We start from the raw sequence: 24,257 nt of genomic DNA, 5'->3' as shown, positions 1-24,257 counted from the left end.
GTGTAGACACGCTTAAGTGAAAAATATTCAGTTATACTGAACAGCCAGAAACATCTCATGCACTCAAAGTGAACTCAATACACACTCAGTACCAGAGTTATTCTGATCAGCACCTGCTGCTAACAGCCTGATGGTGTTTGTGTCACAAAGTTGCAGGAGTTTAATTTTTTAATTGATTAAAGTGGTGCAAACCCTTATAAAGACCCTTTCAGTGTGTTCCACATTGATTTATGATACAGCAGTTTAAACCAGCTTATTCTGGGTTAAGTGTCCACAAAGCATTATATACTAGTGTAATTAACTCAGTTGAAAAAAAATCACATCTTAATCTAGGGCAACTCTTGTTGACAAACTGCAAAGTAGCTGTTTCTAGAGTGGTGCACTGGACTGTCAGACAGAAGCAATTTGGTGCCAGGAAACCTCCAGCATGGAATTCTGGCCAGAAGTGCTGATCACTCCTCTTTAAAGAAACTAGAAGGCATTTAATGCAAAGACCATGACAGTCCTTGTCCTCTAGCCAGCAGCAGGGACAGTCCAGGGAGTAATTGCTTTTAGCTGAGATCACCAGATTCAAAAAGACACTGACTAGTTATAAACTGAGACTACCCTTAAGTATCTGTGGAAGGGAAACTCCAAGTTACACCCAGATAAATCTGGTATCAGTGATTTCCAAACACTTTATAAAATATCAGTGAATTAACTCTCATGGTAGCCCTTGAAGCCATCCTCACAGAAGCTACGTGATGTCCCTTTAGTAACAGAACAACTCACTGACTCGAGAGGAAGTCTGACTCCTAGTCCTCTAACTCCTAGACAACACTTTCCTCTGGGTACACAGATGGGTTGAAACAGTAGCATCTTCCCTGGTTTTACAGGGGGAAGAGAGGAACACTCACTGGTTCTGTGCTAACTCATTTTTAACAAGCTGAAAGAGGGAATGTAACTTAATAGATCTGAATATAACATACTGACGCATGAGATGGACAAGGGGAGCTGATTGTTTCATTCCAGAAGTGATCTGCACAGGGGACAGGCAGTGGAAGACCTAGAGGAACAGCTGCAGTGCTACCTGCTGCAAAGATGTTAAGAACTGTTAGCTCATGTGGGACACACTTGTTCCCCCCAGTTCTAGGTAAAGGTAACAGAAAGGAGACTGTTAACCTTTGATTGGCCTCACAAAGGAGTTAACTTGTCTGAGACTAGCTGAAAAGCTCCACAGCAAGTACACCCCATGAAGAAACTACAAATACACCTGGGGAGGAGAAATGGGGTATTTTTGCAGAAGCAGGCCTTGGCCCTAACAGCAGTGGAAATCCAAATGGGAATTATTCCTCCATCCTGGGCGTCAGGGAATTCCTCTTCCATACCTGAGACCCAGACAATGGTCACTGAAAGGAGAAGGGAAAGCCACAACAAAGAGCAGCATGATGGGCTTGGATTTCAGGGCAGTAGAGGTTGTGCAAACTCAGATCCAGCCATCAAGACTTACAAGAGGCAGTGAATGAGTTTACAGCTGAATTCAAGGGCCATTCTTGTATCTTCTTTGTGTGGACTGGATAAAGCAGAGGAACAGCACTAACCCGCTGAACTCTGGGCTAGTGAAGAGCCTCCAGACAACCTATCAGAAGCTCCCAAGTTGGTCCCTGCTGCCCGACTGCTTATGGATTGGAGGTCTCCATCTTCTAAAACAGTCCTGGAATTTCACTTCTACCCTGTTGAAGAGGCATTTCCAACTGTCTGTCCCCTGTATAGATGTTTCCTATCTGTAATTTGAGTCTCAGGGCCTGTTTACAGCATCACGGACACTAGAGTTTCTTCATCTAGACAGATTCGTATAATTTCCTGCTCTCTTTAAAATGAGCAGCCTCTTCTTATCTAGTCTCCCACCAGTTTCACTCATTTGTACTTGCTAAGGGATCAGGCAAGTCTCAGGCTGAACCAGGGATTCCATTTCACAGGTTCAGTGCAGCTCAAACAGTGGCTGGAGAGATGGAGGATTTCCAACTGAGAATGGGCAATGGCAGACATTAGCAGAACTGTGTCTGATCGCCAAGGAGCTGAAGACAAGCAGAGAGCATACCAGATGAAAGCTGTGGCAACAAACATGGTGATGGACATGGACGACAATGGGAAGGTGCTGTAAACATACAGGTGAAAGAGGGGAGTTGCCGAGGAAATGGAGAAGACACAGACAGGGTGACAAATGCCAGGCCATGCAATCGCCAAAGGGGTCTAACCTGAAAGTTCTCAAAATGCATCAGAGACTTGCAGTGTGTGACCCGGGCAGCAGAGTCACTATGGTAGAATTTGTGACACAGCCTGCAGAGGTAACCTGCGACGGGGACCAGAAAATCCAGGCCTGCAAAATGGGAGGGGAATGGAAATCACAGATCACATTGAACAGAACTCAAAAAAATAGAATGTTAAAGGGGAAATTAAAAAAAAAAAAAAGAGAAGAGTTTTGCTTCTGTTAATTATGGACTTGCAAGATCACTTGCTGAATATCTCATCTTACCACAGAACAGCTGCAGGCTGATATTCAGAGAGAGATCAGGTTGTCAGAGAAAAGAAACTAAACAGCATAAAAAAAATACACTGGAAAATTACAGACCATATGACCAGCTGTAATGGGCTCAATCCAAGCAGAAAACAGCAGGCACATGAGAGAAACACAGAGAGAACATTCACAGCATTACTCATTTTGCCTGCCACATGACAGTGGAAGGTTACAGCAATGTGGAAAACTGGTGTAAATAGAGCAGCTTCTGCCAGTGCATGTGCCCCTACCTTCCCCACAACGCACTACTGGCTGAACTGTTGAGAGAGATTCGGATGGTGACTAGAGAGAGCACAAAAGAAGTTCTGGAAGCAGCACAGCACACATGTTCAGCAGCTTCTCTGCTCTGATCAGATGGAGTCTAGAATGGTGGTTCCAAAGAATACAGAGGAAAGGCATGCAGTTCAATCTCCTTTGTGGAGTCACGGTGCACCTAATCTGGATCTTCAATGCAGGAGAGAAGCATCTCTATTGAGGTTTCCGTTCTTGTAGAGAATGTTCTGAATAGGGCACCTCCATTCCTCTTTGTGCATCCCTGATCTATTAACTCTGCCTTCTACATGGCTTTGTCAGCACTTCTCGCTCTTGCACTGGTTCCTTTCCCACTGCACAGTTCTTTAGTCCTCTTGGATGAGATCAAGGGTTCTCAGCCCCTCTTGAGGGCAACAGGCACTTGGTCAAACCTATTCGCAGCTTTGACAAACAGCACATGCCTTACTCAGCAGATCAAACTTTGTCGCTTCGCCACAATCTGCTATCCTTCTTTGGTCTGACATGGATGCTGGAGTAAGTTCTGCTTATTGCAGGCCACATAATTGTGCTGAGGCCCACCCCACATACAATGGCAGCCCCTGACCTCCGAAAACACTCTTGGGCATGCCGCGTTGACTGGGCATGCCGCGTTGACTGGGCATGCCGCGTTGACTGGGTTAGCTTACCATAGGGGGTATCTGGACAGTACATCTCATTTCCTTCACAGTCCTCTGGAGGCTCTTCCTTCAGCCCAACCTGAACAAGAAACAAGAGACCATGTCAATGCATGGAGCCCCCAGCCTGCAAGGGCTGTCTACTGAAGCAGCATCCATTGTTCAGCTCTCCTTATAAGCCTTCAACCCTTTCCAATAAGCATGGGGGAAAAGTTATTTTTCCCCTTTCTACTGTAATATACACTCCTTAATTGTGTCACCATTCAGTATTCACACCATCCTGCACAGGTTACATTATCAGCATAGCACAATGGACAGGTTAAATCCAGATACAGGCCAAATACCAGCAGAATATTTCATTAGCAGGGTTAAAAACCACCACATGTATTTAAGGTCTCAGCTACTTTAACTGTGTCTGTCCCACGGTTAGATGTTCTTGAAGCCGAGAGAACACATTTCATTTGGAGAACGCTTGCCAAGATGTATCCATCTATGGGGTCCAGTTAGGAACAGGAGCAAAGCTGCTAATGGATCAGACAAAGCAGAATGACAGAGTGAAGTCTGTGCTGTTTTGCCCCCCTTGTCAAGGTACCCCAGGATATCTTCTTGCACCCTCAAGAGCTCCCCTGTATCACCTCTGGAGATCAAAGTCCTCAGACTTCTTGTGAAAAAGCCACACATCACAGCCCATGTCTTTCCAGCTGAGGTACCACTTGAACCAGTTAACATTGCTCAGCCAGCCAGCCACAGGAGTAATGGCATCATATTATACCCTGGAAACCTCTTATGTGAGAGACATGAAACAGGTGCTGCAGCAAATCTGATCTCAAAGTATCTTTGTCCCCATCTTATCCTATGTTCTGGGAACATAGTAGATCAGCCTCCAAAATGCATTGAACTCCACTGGCCCTCACTGACTGAGCCATAAGATTCCAACTCAGATGCTCTTCTAATACAGTTCCATTTCTGTTATCATGCTGTACCTGGTTGATGACAGGATCTTCATTCTCTGTCTGCACCACCTCAGAGCCGCCTTCTTCACCAGCTCCTTCCTCCTCCTCCTCCTCCTCCTCATCTTCGTCATCTTCAAAACAGCCAATAGCATCGACTGTGATTAGCTCCTCTGAGTCCTCTGGCCCACCTAGCTCTTTCTCGCCCAGCCTCACCTGCCAGACATAGACAAGAAAGATGAGACCAGACTGCTAGCTTCCAGCACTCTCATAACATTCCTCCTGTTGATGAGGAGGGCTCTAAGTGGAGTCCAGTACTGCTGCTCTGAGATGAGCATTGCTAGAAACCAAGAAGGCTCCCAGGCACACATACAGTGCTCAATTACCTTCAAGTAGTATGGGAATGCAGACAGGCAGGACAGGAACACACCTTGATAGAAAAATGATGCACCTCTTCACTGGTTTGAGACAAGTGGGACAGACGCACACTCCTCCCCACATACCAAGCACAGCCACTTCTGTAATACAGCAGTGCTTTCCCCCATCCAGTTTGCATTACCTCTTTGGCCTTCTGCTTATGCTCAGGAGACTTCATGTGCTCCACAAACTTGCGAGGGGTCTTGAAGTGGCGGCTGCAGACAGTGCAAAAGGGACGGAGAGAGCGTTTGGCCAGCTGAGAAAAGAGGGATGAGAAGATTGGATTGGTTAAGACAGGCGCTTCTTTGTTTCAATTCAACTCCATTTAAACAACTTCTCTCTCAAAACCATAACTGTGAATCTAGAACAGTCAGATCACTTTCCCACAGTAGGAGAGGGGGCATCCTGGCGTGCTTGGAGAGCAACACAGAAAGGATGTGGTGACTCATGGTCTTCAAAGATCTCTTGGCACTTGTCCGTTACAAAATGCTCACCTAAAATTCCCCATGCAGTTGAGAGTGATCAAGAAAAGAGCTATCATACCTCTGGGTAGACAGTTTAATAATAAGCAGAGACTGTAGTAACAGTAGTAGTAATAAATAATAAATAATAATAATAATAATCGGAAAACAATACGTGTGGTGCTAGTCAGTGCTAATTCACTCATCTTGACACCCAAGTATTCCACTAGTACCAGTGAACCGAAGCCCAAGAGAACTAGGTGCATAGAGAGATCCAGCTAGAACTGCAGTTCTCAAACTGTGCGGCAGGACCCCATTTTAATGGAGTTTAAAGGGCCAGCATTTGACTTACTTGGATCCAGGGCTGAAGCCTGAGCACCACCCTGAACTAGGGCAATATGACTCACTTATCCTTATTGGCCGGGGAGTGAGAGTCTTATCCTTCAACCTCCTTTGTAAATTTGTGCATTGATTTGTTACCTTATGTTCCTGGGTCCTTCGATGTTTGATTAGATCCCCTGAAAAGTGTATCTGGCAGGTATTACACCATCGCTGCTGGATCTCTCTGTGGTGAGAAGAATGGCTCAGTAAGAGGCTCCTTGGATTCCCCAGGGAACACTGTTTTTGCAACTGTGAGGTCTCAGCACCTACTGTGCTTTCTCCCTCCCCCCAATGATATTTCAGTTCCTATCTCCCCACCTTTAGTTGATATGACTTAACTCCGTCTATAAAAATGCATCCATCATGACAGATGCAGGCTGATGAACTGCATTAAAAACTACATAGTGTGACAAAGGCACTACAACTACACTATAGGATGCAGCTAAATAATTTTCCCAAAGGGGCTACACCTGCTGGGGCTAAGTCCTAAGAGAACAGATGGGCCTTGAACTATAACCTGAATATTGATACATTCTGAGTGGGTGGGACCAATGCAGAGGCCAGTTTTTTAAAGTAAGGCCTTCAACTCAAAGCCCTGCCTCCCTTGTGTTCAGAACTAACTAGGGATTGCTAGCAAGAACATCCTAGCCAAAGAGTCTTGAGCATTTCTATTAGACTGTACCTATATATGTGATGACATGCACTCTATTAAAGGCCAGCCTTACACAGATACCTCCCCTGTCCATGTCTGATCAGATCTCATCACAAAACACTGACTAAACCTAGAAAGCAAATACTAAGTTTTTACTGCTTTGAGGTTTTTCTTCCCTCTTTAATGTATGTTCTTGAGAATGATTGGGGAAGACACGACAGTTTTACTTGAATCCAGAATTTTAATCTGTTTTTACAGACTCCTGCCTTTGCAATGTTGGTTTCTGGGGTGGTATCTTAAGGCCAGTAGGGATACATTAAAGTTATTTCTAAAGTTCCAAGCTCTGTAATATCGAAATGGGATCAACTCTTTTTACCCTCCACCTCCAGTATGCTGATACATACCCATCTTTCTTAGCCATCAACGTCTGCTCCTTCACCATGGGAAGCAGCGAGACAAAGCAGACGTTACTCATGTGTTGAATCTCCCCAAGTCGCTGCTGGTGCTGAATACCAGCCATATGGGATTGGAAATTCTAACAAGGAGGAGAACATCCATTTAGATAGACTCAAAATTTTAAAAACAAACAATGCCCCCCCGCTCAAATGTAACCTGTCAATTAAATGATTTCCATTTCCCCTCTACTCATCACCAATCTTTGGACAGCTTAAAACCATGGCTACCTTTGGATCAGCCAGTGCTGGGACTTTAGAATGTTCTCTTGTGTGTTCTTTGGAGGAGGAGTTTATTTTATTTTTTATAGACTTTTCTTGGCCTCTAGTAATCATTGTGCTGGATACCCTGAAAACACGTCTCAAAGTGCAAAATTTTTACTGCAAGCCCCCTGGCCATGTGATTCCATCCCTTGGCCCCCAGATTTAGCCAAAGTGTTTATACCTGCTGGTTGCAGCAATCGGTCTTGCAGATGTAACAGAAGAATTTAAGGACAGATTCAGGACTGGTATCAGCTGTGCCCAGGTCACAGGCCCAGTGTGCTGGCTTCAGGGCTGTGGTGCTGATAGCTCTGCTCTCACTGCTCTGCTGAATAGTCACTTTCAACGCACCCCCCGAACTCAATACCTGCCAGAATGAAAAGTCAAGAGAGTCCAATCTAGGTGTCTTTTTAGGGGCTTCTAATGAATAGGGGTCAAGTTTACCTACAATTTCCATAGCATCTGGAAAAATGCATTTAAATGTCAGCCAAATATCATTTCAAGTCTTATGTGTACACACACGAATTTTTTGTGTGCAAAACCCTTGTTTTGCACAAGATCCTTACGCCTCTCCGGGACAGGCATAAGGATCTTGTGCAAAACAGGGGTTTTGTGCAAAAAAAGTCCACACTGCTTCTTTTTGCACAAAAACCCCTTACGCAAAAAGTAACGGCAGAAAATATGCTAATGAGATCACGACTTATGCTAATGAGTCCCTCATTAGCAGGGCTCGACAATTTAGGTAATCTACTCGCCATGGGCGAGTAGATTATAGCCCAGCACGGCGCCGCAGCACAATCAGCGCATTAGCATATTTTCTGCTGGAAGAACTTGCAGTAAAGACGAAGCCCTAGTGCTTATATACCTTCCGTCTCTTGCTACTCTCTGGCTCTGCTGTATCACAATGTTATCAAGGTTATAATGCAACTCCTTAACACACTTCTGTAGGGGTAGTGTCCTGTCCACATACAGGGAGACACCCCACCTTGGAACACAGATGTCACTAACCATGGGAGACAGCTATGCATTGGCAGAGTCAGATATGTAGGATCTGGCCTGGAATACAGACAGGCCTTTAGGTAGTTTTAATCATAACAAAACTATGTTATGGAGCATAGGCTCCAGGCTGCAAGTGCATTTCCCTGCTGGCCCCAATAGTGTTATACCTTAGCCTGTTTCTCTCTAGTCTACTTTGCCAAGAATCAAGACCCAACTAGCCTCTTCCTCCTGCTGTAATTTCAAACCATAAAGGTAGCTGCCAGCATTCAGCTCACTTACCAGGAATGGCAGGGAGAGAAAGGCATGCTCTCCATCTGCTGTAATAGCATCCCTTGCAATCTCTCTTACCGACTTCTACACTCCCATGTTTGTCCTCAGTTCTACAGCCTCCAAAACAGACCTACCTGGTGGGGATGGCTGTTACCCTTCTGAGTCTGGGCTGAGAGAAGCTCCTCTCAGAAAACTCAGACGTTTAAGAGCCACAAATCAGTCTTTTAATGTGCATTTCAAAAACAAAAAAGCCACCCACAAAAGCCTCCCATCCTTACAGACCAGTATGGAAGTATTGGAATGTATCATTACTCCAATGGTCAGAATGCAGCATGGGAGCGTAATAGAGCTTCCATGCTTTCAATAGGGGTGCAGGTTTATAACAAATGAAAACATTGCAATAATCTGTTGTCATTTAATCAGAGACAGCCCCTGCACAGCAGCTTCCTATAACAGCACAAGGCCACTGATATTAACTCAAGAGTCAAGTGCTACTTGGTTTACAATCACAATGGAAACCTCGGTAAAACCGACTCTTTGGGGACAGAGAAACGTTCTCTGCACACGCTCCCTTTATGCCCTGCCCACCTACCTCTGGAACTTTCAGTTCCCCAGAGAAGTTTCTCTCCTTGGAGGCATCTTCAGCTGTATTCTCCTTCACGCTGCCTGGTCCTAAAGATAGAGAGACCCTTTAACTGGATTAAAACTAAACAATGATAGAAAACCAGGTGCATGAAGTCTAGAAGCTCATCTCACCCCTGTAGACGGATATTACCCTACGTTCACAGGGCCTCAACCTGGTTTTCATAGAGAAAGTCCTTGTACAACATAGAAATTCATCCCATTATTTGCATCTGGCCGTTGAAAACCCATGTGGAAGGCCCCCAAATATCTGGAAGAGGGACAGTTACTGGGGCATATTCTTAGGGTGTTGGTCCTAGTGTTTCTCTTCCTTGAAATTTGTTTCTGAAAGAATTCAGGGTAACTGCAGACATCAAGAATATGCCCACAGTGAACTTGGGATGTATGTAATTCTTAGCTCTGGAAAACACTCACTTGCTAGATCTACTTGAGACAGCAGGATAAAAGTAGCAAGGGGGGCATGAAGGGCAGAGGGTGACTCAGACAAGCCACCCAAGTATGCACCTATCATCATAGACAGGTAGCCCAAACAGCCACCTCAGCCACAGTGCTATGTTTAGCGTGCTGCTAGTATGTATTTGTCTACCCAAACTGGGAATTACATCTTCTAGATAAAGAGCAGATAGATGTACCCCGTGTGTCGCACCGCATCTATACCGGGAGTGAAACTACCAATCCACACATCAGCAGTCTGGAGGCTCTATCGCTCCCATCTGTCATGATAATCTCTTCTTACCATCTGCCTGGGTTTCAATGCTTGACTCCTCTGCTTCCTGGCTGCCTGCAGCATCCTCTAGTATGGGCACTTCTTCCACACTTCAATTGGAAAAAAAAATAAAAAAGGAGAACAAGATTATCACCTATGTCCTAAGCCAGGAGGATGGTGAGGCTTAATCTAATGCATAAGCTGGTGTTTAAACCACAGGCCATATAGAGCAATCTATAGTGTTATTAACCATCAAAAGGCAACTTGAAATCTCTAAAATAAGTTGATAATATTTTACAATTACAGATGGTATTTCTGGTGAAGCTCCAGCAGAACAGAATACAGGAGAGGCACCACAGTACAGGCAGTCCCCGGGTTACATACAAGATAGGGACTGTAGGTTTGTTCTTAAGTTGAATTTGTATGTAAGTCGGAACTGGTACATATTGTAGGGGAAATTCTAGCCAAACATTTCTCCAGAGCTCAGTTTTATTCTCCCACACCTCACTTCCCTCAGTCCTTTATTCTCAAGCTGAGGTGTCTGCTGAGAAAAGCCGCTCCGCGTCTCCCTGGTCTGCTGGGGGGGGTCGCTAGCTTCGCGTCTCCCTGGTCTGCTGGGGGGAAGCAGCTAGTGCGTGGTTGCCTCACCCCATTTGTAAGTAGGGATCTGATGTAAGTCGGATCCATGTAACCCGGGGACTGCCTGTATATACACAAATAGCAACCCTACCGTCTAAGGCCAGCCAAAAGAGCATGAACCAGTTGTTCAGGGATAACTGTAACTATCCCTTGTAGAAAACTGCCTGGAGTGTGCTTTCAGTAAGGGGCTCAGGGATTCATTTCTTACCTTGGTTGATGAACATTCACCTGTTCTAGGACTAGGGGGAAGATAAACTCCTTTTTGACATCCCTGGATTTAAAAAATGTAACTGTGTAACCACTAAAAACAGCAGTTACACATGCTGTGGGCTCTGCAGTATAAAGCTTAAATAAGCTTCATACTGCACAGCCTGCAGTGAACCTGCCTCCCAGGGAGCAAGCTAACAGCCCCTGCCAGCCCCACTCTCGAGGAGCCAGCTTGTAATCTGTGGCAGGGAGAGGAAGGGGTGGCAGGCCCATCACAGACAGAGGCTGCTTTGGTGGACCAAACACTGCTAATTGGAGTTGTCTTTGTGTTTCATTGTTGGTCTGATTTAAGGAGTGGAAACAGGCTCCTAAAGGGGTTGCTATGAATGAATGACCAATCTGCAGAATGATCCAATAGAGCAGATTTTTTTCTTGATTATATGTCAGCACCTTCAGCTAGCCATCTTCCCAGGCCAGACCAACATTCCCACTGTGACACACTTCTGCCCACAGGAAGCAGCACACTCTGAATTCAGTAACCACATACAGTCTGTGTAAGATTTAAACACACAGTCCATAATTTAGCAGACTGATAGGTGATAAAGTAACTGAATTACGCAGCTATAAATACACAGCAAGATTTTGACAATGCAGACCAGGGCAAAAAAATAGTGCCTTGTATTATGATTATCTGTCAAGCACTGACAGTGTGCGCAACACAGTCTACAACATATAGTTGTAGGGAACTCCTCAGGGTCTCTAAGGTCAGACATGGTGGTATGCCATCACAGACCTGAAAGAGGGTGTGTCACTTTTTTTAAACGGAGTTTCATATTAATTCTTGTTACAATTTTTGGCTCTTGGAGAAAGACATGGAATTTCAAGGAGTCAAATGAAAAGAATGGTTGCCTGTTGCACTGGTATAAGGATGTTGTTCCAGGCTTATGGACAATGCAGAATACATGAAGGTAAGAGTGTGGGAAGGAAATGTGCATGGAGGTTCACATCACTGGCAGAAAAGGGGAGAGGTGAGATGCAGTAAAACAAAGAGCAGAAATATATGCAGAATAGGGCTGTTCAGAGCTCTGAAAGGGAGATTTAGTCTCAACTGATCCAGAGATTCAGCATCGGGTCATTCTGATATTAATAAAAACACTCTCTAAACCTATGGATTCAGTTAGAGTAGAGCCTTGCTAATCTGCACCCCATACATAAGATACACGCTAAACCTTCAGAGGGGTAGCTGAGTTAGTCTGTAACTAGAAAAACTTAAAAAACACCAAATAATCTAGTAGTACCTTAAAGACTAACAAAACATGTAGATGGTAATATGAGCTTTTGTGGGTACAACCCACTTCTTCAGATGACTGGAGTATTAAAAATCCAGATCCAAGAAAAAAAAATAAGGGAAGGTGGTGGGGATAGGAGAAAAAAAATAGTGATTTGGATTGTTCAAGTTACAAGAGGCCGATAAGAACAATTTGCACTTAGAGTACCCACACTTACAGAGGTGCAAATTGTTCTTATCAGCCTCTTGTAACACTAAATCTGATAGACTCTAGCCACTGCTCAGTAAAGACTACTAGAGTCACTGCAGCAAGGACTCCTATCATTGAGACTTGATTATTTATCCAATTTATGCTACAAAACATTGATTAATACATTGCAAATTAGTAGCATAATTAAAACCAAACTATATTCGGCAAATGGATCAACAAAGTACATGGTGTGATGAGTCAGCCTTCGTTTTAATTGCACTTTCTTGTCAGCTTGCTAATTCACAATGCATCTCCAAACGCTGAATAATAATTTGATCACAAAAAGGTTTACAGAAATGCAAAGTGCTGTGCAAACATCAAATCAACCCTACAACACCCTCCACAGAGGTCTTTGTTAATCTCTAATCTACAGATGTGGAAACTGGCACAGAGAGACGAAGAGATTGCCCATGAATTGGTAGCAGGGAACAGATTTGGTTGCAGAAGTCCTGAGTATCCATCGCTAGTGCATGTAAGGGAGCTTCTAATGCACTTGAATAGAAAAAGGGATTTTGCAGATAAACTCACTTTGGAGAAAAAGTTCTAAATCAATGTCTAATGATTCTCTAATAATTATTCACTTTCTCTCCTCCCTATTACATGGACAACAGATTTGAGCAAGAGACACTTTGGAATAGTACAGGTCTGTTGGTTGAGCTGTGTTCCACGCTCTTCCCACCAGATGGCGATATGGCTCCTGGTTTAGCAGTCAGTGGTAGGGATGTGAATGGTTAATCAGTTAACCTTAATGGGTGAGGCTTAACAGTTCAGATTACACAGTAGTGGCTGGAGCTGCTCCCCACCCACAGCAGGCAAGAGGCTGCTCCAGCCTCACAAGGCCCACTACAGGCAAGGACTGGTCTGGGGAGCAGCCCGGTCATGGTAGGCCCACCACAGCCCAGCCCAGCCCCTCCAACCGCAGCCCTTGTCTTCAGCAATGGTGGGGGCCTGCTCCAGCCTGCCCATCGCCCTTTAATTGGTTAACCAGATGAACATAATGTTTACCCAGTTAACCAATTAAACAGGATTTTACACCCTTAGTCAGTGGCAGAGCAGGAAGCAGAGACTTTGCAGACTGGGCCTTTATATTGTGTGTCATTCCTCCCACATGGTCATTCATAGAATATCAATTGCCCGTGTTTATTTATACCCGATCTAGGAAACAGTGGGCCTCAGGAAATGTTATCTTTGTAGACTTCCTAGACATGATCCAGCTCTCTATTCATCATCTTCATGGTTGTGAAAGTTATAGCTAGAGCCCTGTGCAGATACAAAATTTGCATCCATATCCACAAAGATGAGCCATGGATAACTGCATCCACATCTGTGGATACAGATACCCATGAATATAAATAGATATTTGAGGATTTGCAGGCTCTACTTACAGCACACTTGGACTCAGGAAGTGCCCTGAGGTTTTGTGTGTCACCCATGAGCACTGGAGATATTCTCCCCAAATGCCAGAAGTCAGGCTGGTGTGATGGCCCCCCATTTTACCACAAACAAAGCAATTGAACAACAACAGACAAGCAATCTAAATCCAACGGGCATCTCCATGGCCTTTTCAGTAGAAATTACCTCTTCAGTCTCTTTGCTGCAGGCTCAGTGTCCAGTATGGATTCTGCTGGAATTTTTGATTCTGCAGAAATAAAGATAGATATTACTTTAGCAGAAAAAACATGGCTCATCTGGCTTCATCTCCTATCAAGTGGCCTACATCAGATACAGTTTTTTAGAACAGATAAGATTAGAAGGCACTTAGCCAATTCTGACTTTCAGAAGGGTGGAAATGGATTGCTAACTCAAGAGTTTAGTGATGATCCGGAATACGGCGTTTTATCTGTAGAAGTTACTGCTATAAGCCTGAAGTAGAAATGTGAACTTACTACCTATTGAGTGTTCAGGACACAGTCCAATACCAAGGGATCAAGAGCTCACACCACAAAAATCCAATAATACACATTAAAGTCAATTATTAGACTCATCAACCAGCTCAACATCCTTGTAATCAAGATCAGTTTTCCATGGCATTTGAGCTGGAAAAAATAAAATCATTCCTATATGGGGTATTTATCTGGATACAATCTCACTATATTTGTGTGTTCTTAGATTGTAAACTCTTTGAAGCAGAGCCTGTATCTTCATGTGTTTGTACAGTGCCTACCACTATGGTGCCCTTATCCCAATAGGATTCCAGGTATTAACATGGAAACATGCATCTATCTTCCAGAAATCCTCTCTTGCAGTAAGCATCTAACGAGACTAAAGCCATCTCAGGTTTTTGCTCCATCAATATACTGGAGAGGATTCTTGAGCAGGCTCAGATTATTTTGTTTCATTACAGGGCCCTCTTACCTGTGGGTGAGGAATTGTTCTGTTCTGATCCAGCCTGGGTACCTTCTGAGATTTCTGTTTTCTCATCAACTCCTTGTGGCTGAGATGAGGATGCCTGATCCAGCTCTCGCTTCCTGTCAGGGCCCCTCTGGTAATCCTGCAATTAGCAATGGTCTCACACCCAGCTCTCTTCTTCTCAAAACTCAACACATCTCCCAAAGTTCCAGAAGTTTTATGATAGGACCAAAGCAGAAACTCCACTAGTAGATAGCCTGGTGATTTATTTAATACTCTCCTCTATAAAGCAACTGGAAGTGGATGAACAGACTTCTGTACATGGATTCCAGACTACAGGCACCTGATGACACATCCTCCAAGATCTTTAATGGAAGCTATGATCAGTCCAGGGTATTTCAGAGTGGCCCATGCAAAACCTGCAAGGGCTGAAAGGAAGAAGAGCCCCAAATAACTATTCTTCCTTTTCTCTCCAGCCCAGAATGCTGATCGAAGCTGATCGAAGCTCCAGTTAAAATGGTACTGAACACTGGAGTAGGTATAGGTTGAACACCTCTAATCCGACACCTGCGGAACCTGACAAGTGTCAAACCAGAGAATTTGCTGGATCATGGGAGGTCAATATGGTCTAGCAGCATTACTAACACTTCCACTGCTTATTTGGCTCTGGAAGACATATAGGGGTAAATTAGAGCTAGATAACAGCACAGAACAGAGTCAGGACTGGTGGCTGTAAAACTGTATGGGTCCAAGGGAAACTTGACCCCCCACTCATGGTAAATGGACATCCAGCTAACTACAATCATGCTGAATCACAATTGTTGCCAGACCAGAGTGTGCCAAACTAGAGAGTTTCAACCTATAACAAAAAATCTAGGACTGAAACAGAGGAGAAATCTTGGCCAGTTTTAAAAAATAAAAGGAACATCTTCAGTAGATGCCCAGACAAACCTGAATTCAAACCTGGGGAACGAATTGAAAAGCAAGAGGAGCTGGGGATTAGTAGTACTTTGCAATCCTGTAATACCATCCACTGAGAAGCCCAAAAGGCTTTATAAAATTTCATCAATTAAACATCACAATAAGCAGGTATTATCATGGTTTTACAGATGGGAAAATGGAGACAGAGAGAAGTTAGGTGACTTGCTGATAGCCACGGTGAGTCAGCACCAATCTTCTGCTCGATTTTTCACGTTTTAGACCAGTCTCCAGGAGGAGTGCAGCCATGAGTTTTTTGCTATGGGCGTGAAAGCTGAACCATGATTTCACATGCTGTGTTGTAGTTATTTTGAGGTAAGTATTTCTAAAGGTTTCTACTATTTTACTATTTATATAGAATTAGTCAAATGAATCCTGGTATCCTAGGACAGGAGAGATCTATTGGAAGAAGATGGGGAACTCCCTAACAGTACAAATAGAATCTCTGGAAATGGGTTGATTTGACCAAAGTGCTTCTATGTCAGCACTCTGATACTAAATGGTTCTTCTTTTACTCCAATCCTCCCACATTTCCCTTTAGTGTCCCACATACACTAGGGTAATCATCTTAGCAGACACCAGCCAGCATCAAATAAGAGCAAGCCTCTAAAGATTTGGAAATCACAAACTCACCTTACGAAACATTCGATTCTGACGCTGGAATGGAAGGCCTGGGAAGCCCAGCTGAGCTGGCTTTAATGAGACCCCAACAGGTGGTGGCCCCAAAAGGGAATGTCTGGTAGCCTGAGGGAAAAACTGTTGCAGAGCTGGAGCTGTCATGTTAAATCCTCTTAAGTTTCCTACAAATGCAAATATACAACATATCACTCACATGTAGAGTGAGCTCAGGAAACAGCAAACCCCCAAGCCATGACAACACCAGTGAGGGGCAGCACTTAGAGAACTCTGTATCTCTCTTTCCATAGGGAACGTATATAAGTAATTGAGTTTTGTTGGCCAGTTTCTGCTTCCCCCAACCATCCCTAAGATCTCACTCCATCATTGCTGCCATGTGGGGCTATGTTAGACTATTCAACTGTTAAAAATTGGTACTGCAGGCTAAAATCATTAGAGTAGATTATTTGATTCAAACACATTGGCACCCCATGTTTAAAGACATACAAGATCTTGTTTTTGCCAAGATTCCTTCTAGAAGAGGGAAAGTGGTCCCACAGCTCATGCAGCTGGCAGTTCAAACTCTGATCTGATGTTATCTTTTTGTTTTGTTTTTTTGGACAGAACAGCAGCAGTGATGGGAGCATTTCATTTAAAACAGCATTTTGAACAAGGGATTTCACACGCCATCAGATTTATCATGGAATCTCAAAACAATAAACTAAACTCAGGCCCTTTTTGGTGCTACCATTTTCTATTACAATGTGTTGTCTTTTAGGCACTTCTTTTCAGCAGAGCACCCATTTGAAAGTGCTTTATAATCACTAGACAAGTATAACCACTTTCTGATGAAAATGCCATTCCCATTTTACAGATAAGGAAGCAGAGACACAAGCGTTAGAGCCAAGGTTTTAGAAGTAGTCTCTAATTTTGACTGCCAATTGTTAAATACCAACTGCTTAATTTTCAGAGGTACTGAAAATCAATAGCTCCCACTGAAGTCAATTTAAACTCTGGGTACTTGCACCTTTGAAAAAAATCAGTCTATAGCTTTCTAGAAATGGACATCCAAAAATCAGAGCTCACTCTTGAAAATTTGTACGTAAGCAGCTAGCCAAAGGCCACACAAGAAGTCAGTGCCAGTCATGAGCAGAACCCAGGAGTTCTGACACTCATAATGCTATAAAGCACCAGATGACCCTGGTATAATGTATAAAGGCTGCCTCACAACACAAGGAATTCCTATAGATTTGATTTACTTGTCAGTTATGCTGTGAAATAAGATCTCTTCTTGTAAGGAGATTTATCTTAAATTTGAGCAAAAATCTACATGGTAGGAAATGGCCTTCCATTCATAGTTTAACAAATTCATATGAATTCCATATACATTTAGACATAGAAGGGCATTTCTTCTTTCCCCATTTCCACTGTTGAAAGCATAGGCTTCCACTGAATTATTTATTATGATGTTTCTTGGGCACGGAAATACCTAGGCACCAGATATTCTCACATGTAATCCACACCTGTAGCTGACCACAAAAATTCAGATCAGAAGTACAGTCATATTGTTCAGTATGGTCTTTATTACACATTTAAACATGAGACAATGCAGAATGTCAAAAGCAGACGTCACAAATACTAGTTCCAGCTTGCTAATAAGGTGGGGATAACATTCCACCTTATTAGACTGGTCATTAAAACACCTTGTTCAATTGGCATATCCAGTTTGTTTCAGATCATAGGACACATTGCTATTGACAAATCATATTTAAAATAAAATTGTCACCTTTGGAGAAAAAACATACTACTGCTTAACATCAAATATCAGTCATCCTCCTTTTACAGTCTTGCTGAGCCTAAGTTACTTCCATGATACAAACATGTATAAAAAACTTCAAAAATAAGAACCAGCTCTGGACTGGAATTTGTCCCTTACTACATCAGCATTCTTCATCTGAAAAAAGATATCTCGAAGGCCACCGGGGTCAAGAGAGAGTATGTATATTAATTAGGCAAGGGAGAAGAAAGGGCATGATAACATGCAGTATGAAGGTTTATTCAAGAAAAATCCCTGGTCCAGTTTTAAGTTAAATGATTGTTCAAATTTACCCGGGTACCTCTTTCTTTGTCAAAATGGCACTGTGCAGTTTAAAAAGAAACTAGACATAATTAAAAAAAAAAAAAAACCTAAAGTGCCTTACCTGCATTTCTACTATCTTACATTAACTACGACTATTATTGGGCAACATTGTAAAATGTTCTTGAACAAAAAATCTATCCACCTGGGAACCAGATGATGGAAGAAATAGTGACATTAGCCACAAAAATAAGTTACTTACTCCAAACAAGTAGAATTTTGCAAAGCTGTTTCTTAAAAATTTACCTTTTACTTTTATGTACTCTCACCCCCTCCTCCTGCCAGCCTTCACTGAGTTTGGAAGAAAGACCTACCAGTCAGTTACACAGTCTGCAACAAATCTGTTAGAGTTTGCAGACAATGCAAATGACTAATTAAATCCAAACAAAAATCATGATTCTGTTTAATATATTCACAGAAACATTTTTATTTGTCTGAGGTTTGCAGAAGAGAAAGAATTTTACCAGCATCTACTTTTTCAGTCTAAACCACCTGGAAAATTCCCATTGTGAAGTCACAACTTCCACTTTTGAGCAGTTGAGAAATTAGATTTTCAACAACTGAAGAACCTCTGAGATTTGGACTGTCCAAATATGAAAAAGAACAGTGCAGAGGAATAAAGTGCCAAAGCATAGGGCACTCTGATGTTTAGAAACATAACATGTATTCTATGACTTATCTCCCAGGTTCCCAGGGTGTAGAGGTAATGAAGTAAATGCAATGAGCATCTCCAACAATGACAGTACCTTGCATTTGTTGCATGAGCAGAGCTCGCTGAAGCATTGGATTGGCATTGAGGAGTGAGGCTTGATTTGTTGCCCGTAAGTTCAACATTTGTTGTTGCTGAGGTGGTGGCAAACCCCTGGAAAAGATTAGATCAAACACTTGAAAAATCTTCCTGTAGAAAAGTGTAATTTTCAAAATCACTCTGGTCTCTAACAAGCACAACACAAGGGGCAAAGAACAAGAGCAACAATGATGTGCTTGCATTTTAAAAAAATTGTATACATTAACATTGTATCCCCTTTCTTCCATCCTGCTGGAATACCCAATGATGAGGGATTGTCCATTATGAAGTTTTAGGTCTGCAACTTTGCCAATTTCAGGAGACAGAACTTTTCAACATTAAACACACATAAGGGAAGTACAGTGGAGGATTACAAGCCTAAAGACACATGCAGGCAACTGATCTCTAGCAGAATTCAACAACTCCTCTTGGTTTCTAAAACATTTTCATCATCCTGTGACGCTACTCAAAATCCACTACAGGTACTCCTATCCAAAGGCTGTTCATATGGATGCAGTTGCACCTAAATGGGAGAGTTGGGGAAAATGGCAGCAATTTAATATCTAAAGTATGGGCCAAAAGGAAGAAATGAGAGGAGTGAGAATATCCTAGGAATGGAATTGATCAGTTGTTCTCAAACTTTTTGGTCAGCAGCTCACCTTGGTCAATGCAAACATTTCTGTGGACCACCAGCCAACCAACCATTACAACAAAATGCCTTTGCTTATCTCTAAATACCTTAAATACTAAATTATTCATATTATGCTACTGGAACATAAAAACGTAAATATGCAGCTATAACGTAAGGGGGGAGCATATATAACCAGTACAAAAGGAAATATTATGAATCAAAACTAAAATAATTAAACAGATTAAGTGCTTTAACTTTGTCAGTTTACCAAACTTTATTTTAAATAAAATAAAATATTACTTTACATCCAAAACAAGAGGTTTCAACATTGTCTTTATTTATGGCAGGGGTGGGGAACCTTTTTTGAGTCAGGAGTCACTGACCCACAGAAAAATCAGTCGGGGGTCACACAAAAGTCAGAAGCAAATAAAACCTAAAACAAAAAACCAACTCTCCACTGATATGGCTCCAGACTGAGACACCTCACTCCCCTCACACTCCATCTCCATGGGAGGACAGAGGTTCAGGGTTTCATACAGGCTGCTCTTCTGGGGTCCCTGGGCTAGAAGATTTTGTGGGCCTGCCTAAGCTCTGGGATGGGGCCAAAAATGAGGGGTTTGGTGTGTGGAAGAAGGTTGCTGGGGAACGGGCCAGGAATGGGGGTACAGGATCTGGTGGGTTGCAGGAGTAGGTGAGGTCTGGGTAAGAGGTAGGGTGCAGGAGTAGTGTCGGTTCTGGCCGGAGGATTAAGTGCAGAAGTGGGTTGAGAGTTGGGGGAGGGGGTCTGAATAGGAGGGAGGATGCAGGAGTGGGGGTGGGAGTGTAGGGTCTTCGTGGGAAGGAGTGTGTGTGAGGGTGATGAGGATGCAGGGTTTGGATAGGAGGGGGATGGACCACGCTTACCTGGCTCCACATACCCCACTGTTCTCAGGCACCACCTCTGCTGCTCCCATTGGCCGTTATTCTGGCCAATGGAGCTCTGAGGAAAGCCTCCAGGAAAGTAGTTTCCTGCGCTGCCCTGCCATTTCCCCCAGATAGGGGGAGGGGGAACAGCAGCACATGGAGCCACTTCCTCCCCCAGCTGGCACCAGCCTAGACAACCACACTTTGGCTGTGTCTACACTGCACCCCTTTTCCAGAAAAGGGATGCAGATTAGGCACTTCGGAATTGCAAATGCCGCGGGGGATATTTAAATCCCCCACGGCATTTGCAATTCCGAAGTGTCTAATCTGCATCCCTTTTCCAGAAAAGGGGTGCAGTGTAGACACAGCCTTTGAGAACCACTAGCTTGGATTATTTTTATATGCTCTAAAATTAAGTATAACTGCTCTGTTCTCAACCCCACTCCCTAATTTTTGAGCCAATATTGATTTACTCACCCCACTTCCATATAAATATTTTGAAGCCAAAAGAAGTTTCCTTGGGAAGCCTATTCAGTGTTAGCTTTTTAAGCTCTTAAAGGAAAAAGGCGTCATTATATCAGACAAAACTCTCTCATGCCTTGTCATAGTGGGCACAAGTGCTGACATTACAAACCATCACATTTTAGGCTGGCCAGTCAAAGAGGTAGCTGTGAAAGTCCTTCAGGTGTGGGTTGGCACCATCATGTTGCTGTGACAGACACTTGACAAAATTATTGTACTTAATGACAGACAATAGGGAGGCACAAAGGGGAGGGACACGGATCATGTCATTCAATTTTTTAAAAAATTACCTCAGACGACACCTCAAAATTTACACCACAGACATGTGTCTCCGCATGGACACGCTATTGACCCTTGTACAATGAAATTCACTTCTGCACAATATCTTCCTCTACCCACGCCACCCCATTTAAAATATTTTTTTCATTAGAAGACCATTTGAATCAATACAGTAAATTATTTTCAGTATTGTGGGTCATATACATTTAACTGAAAAGAGATGTAAATACTTTTTTGCTCTTTTCCCTCTTCTATTACTAGTATAATAGAGGTTTCCAAGCATACCTCAATAACATAGTCACCATACTAATGTGACAGCGGTAGTGATTTAGTATCCAAAGAACATCTTTTTCTCCTTACATTTCCCCTCCATAGCCTTGAATGCCTGCTGCATAAAGTTTTACAACAGAACAGTAAAAGCACCTAAGTGCATTATTTAACTGTTTTTGTACTGTATCTTCTATTTCTGGTCATAATGGGCAAAGTTCCTTGACCAGAACTATTGTTTTCTTTCATACAATTTAGGTTAGCAGTTTCACTCTTTACCGTCTTATCTTCACTGCTTGTGTCTGTCTTTTCATCCGAATGAAATACAAATACAAAGTAGCATCCTCAAAACAGCATGGGGGTGTAACTGCACAAATTATGGATGTAATAGTGTGGTCAATTAACTGATTAACCAATAAGCAAAAGCTTATAGGTTAATGCTATAAACTACATGCATTTAGGCAGCCTGGCTCAGCCCGGGACAGGGCTGCTGCCTCTGTATCAGAAACAGCAGCGCGAGGGCAACAGGCAGCTGATCCATAAGGGGAACTGGTTTTTAAACTGGTTCCCTTTGCTGACCAGCTCCCACCTGGCACCCCACGCTGCTGCCTCTGATGCAGAGGCTGCAGTGCAGAGTAACAGGGGGCTCCTCAGGAGTGGAACCAGAGCACACTGGCTGCCGGCCCTACCCCTTGGGACCATATAAATAAATTAATGGAGATTGCCTATCTCCTTGAACTAGAAGGGACCTTGAAAGGTCATCGAGTCCAGTCCCCTGCCTTCACAGCAGGACCAAGTACCATCCCTGACAAATATTTGCCCCAAATCCCTAAATAGAACAGTTGATTAACTGATAAGGATGTTTAAATATCAGTTAATTGAATAGTAGATCAACCTCATGAATTCTTAGCACAAATCTATTTCTACATAAATGTCACTTGAAGGACACCTAACTGCATTCAATAATCCCACACTTACACTAGTTAAATAAGTATATACGCACAATAAAACAAAATTATTTAACCAAAATGGAGTTGGATCCTGATAATACAATAAAAATCCTTGTTTCTGTTCAAAAGGCTCATTAGGACATTTGTGTTAAGCTGTAACAATGTTTTTCTCTAGACTCCCCTCTTCTAAACAAGTCAGCTTTTCTAGGCTGACTGTTGTGCACCCACCTTTTACAGATTTAAATTTTGCCACTCTGACTCTCTACCATTTTGTTTTTATATCATCTGCACAACGATATTTTACTCGGGCACAAAAGATAATGGAATCACAGCAATATCAGGATGACAAGCACCTTCGAAATACTAAAGACAGGGGACTTGGAAGTAGTGCAGTGCCCATCTGTTGCAAGGGAGGGAAGTCGCCTCTATACATTCAAACAGCAGTATTTTATAACGTCTGGTGCAATGCCTGATTTGGAGGAATTCCTTCCCCTCCTGTCTCCTCAGCTAAGAGCGAGCACTGTTGGCTGTTCTAGGCAGCGCCCTGAACCCCACCCAAAGGCTGGGCAGACCCTTTATTACTGCTGCTGCAGCTTCCAGACCCCCTCCCCGGCACATGCAGACACATGAGCCTCTTCATTCGGCCAGACTCACTAGGGGAAATGGAGACAAACCCCTTTCCCTCAGGGCTTGTACTCCACGCAGAGATCCCCTTCGCCCTACCCAGCTCCTCTCCCTCTACTCGGATCTTCTTCCTCAGTCCATCTCCCAGGACCCTCACACCCCTGCACTGAGTCCTTCCCTTCCTCCCCCCTTGGTCCTACTAGCCCTGGCACAGTCTTCTTACCACCCCCCCCAGCCGTTCAAAGGCCCCATGTCCTTGTACAGCTCCCCCATCAGGGTCCCTCACCCTCCTGCACCCACCAGCACCCTCTTCCTCTCCCGCTGCCTGCTGGGGTGCGCGGGCCGCCCCCGCCCCGAACAGGTGGAAGGGGAGAAAAGGCAGGCAATAAGCCAGCCAGGCTAAGGCTTTTCTGGGGAGAGTCCCCAGGGACAGGCCCGCGGTCCCCGGCCTCGATTAGTCGCGCTTACCGGCCTCCCTGTTGCGACGGGTGGTGCTGCTGCTGGAGGAGGTGCTGGAGCTGCAGCAGCTGCTGCTGGAATTGCTGCTGGGTGAACATGTCTGGGGCGCCCCGCGCACAGCGAGCCTGGGACAAAACGCAAGAGCATGAGGCAGCGCCGCCCCCCCAGTCGCGGGGCTTACGCGTGTGAAGCTCGCACCCGCCGCCGAGCGGGGGGGGGCCCGCTGCCCATCTAATCACTCCCCCCCCCCCGCGAGCACGCCACCCACCCCCGCGGTCACACAGCAGCAGCAGCCGCGGGAGGGGGGGGCTTCTAGACCCCACCCCCGAACCCCCTAAAGAGGAGCCCCGGCTGCCGAGGTTGCATTACAGCCCCTGCCCGGAGTCCCAGGGCTCCCGTGGCAACCAACCTGAGGAGTTTACATGTCTTGACAAGCAGCCTCCATCTTATCGCAGCGAACAATAACCACCTGCGGGCGCTGCTACCGCTGCCCCTGACCTCCCTGGCTGCGCAGCGCTCACTCGCTCAGGCTTCTCGGCGCAGCCTCGCTGTCTAGCCAGCCCCGCTCCCCGACGAAAGCGGAGAAGCCGGAGAGCAGCGGTGTCGGTGGATTCAGCTCCTTCTGTAGGCTTGGAGGACCCAGTGCCACCGCTGGCACCTCTTCGCCCTCCTCCCAAATCTCATTTCCTTGGGGGATT

The 24,257-nt window shown here is 44.2% G+C and overlaps 1 protein-coding gene across 1 annotated transcript in view; it reads right to left on the bottom strand.

The window, feature by feature from the left end:
- Positions 1–24,257, bottom strand: part of CIZ1 (CDKN1A interacting zinc finger protein 1) — a 26,305-nt gene extending 2,048 nt beyond the window's left edge. The window contains exons 1-15 of the mRNA XM_075905639.1: positions 23,969–24,257; positions 23,569–23,684; positions 18,884–18,999; positions 16,019–16,185; positions 14,414–14,549; positions 13,637–13,697; positions 9,705–9,784; positions 8,919–8,998; positions 7,242–7,424; positions 6,749–6,879; positions 5,792–5,876; positions 4,993–5,106; positions 4,467–4,649; positions 3,496–3,565; positions 2,238–2,359 (exon numbers count right to left, since the gene is read on the bottom strand). Of these exons, the coding sequence (XP_075761754.1) occupies positions 2,238–2,359; positions 3,496–3,565; positions 4,467–4,649; positions 4,993–5,106; positions 5,792–5,876; positions 6,749–6,879; positions 7,242–7,424; positions 8,919–8,998; positions 9,705–9,784; positions 13,637–13,697; positions 14,414–14,549; positions 16,019–16,185; positions 18,884–18,999; positions 23,569–23,657 (1,617 nt within the window). The 5' untranslated portion in view covers positions 23,658–23,684; positions 23,969–24,257. The remainder of the gene's footprint in view (positions 1–2,237; positions 2,360–3,495; positions 3,566–4,466; positions 4,650–4,992; positions 5,107–5,791; positions 5,877–6,748; positions 6,880–7,241; positions 7,425–8,918; positions 8,999–9,704; positions 9,785–13,636; positions 13,698–14,413; positions 14,550–16,018; positions 16,186–18,883; positions 19,000–23,568; positions 23,685–23,968) is intronic.

Source organism: Pelodiscus sinensis, chromosome 22, assembly GCF_049634645.1.
Source record: "Pelodiscus sinensis isolate JC-2024 chromosome 22, ASM4963464v1, whole genome shotgun sequence".
NCBI lineage: Eukaryota > Metazoa > Chordata > Testudines > Trionychidae > Pelodiscus > Pelodiscus sinensis.
Note: the sequence above shows the minus strand (reverse complement) of the source record. Positions and strands in the feature narration are given on the sequence as shown.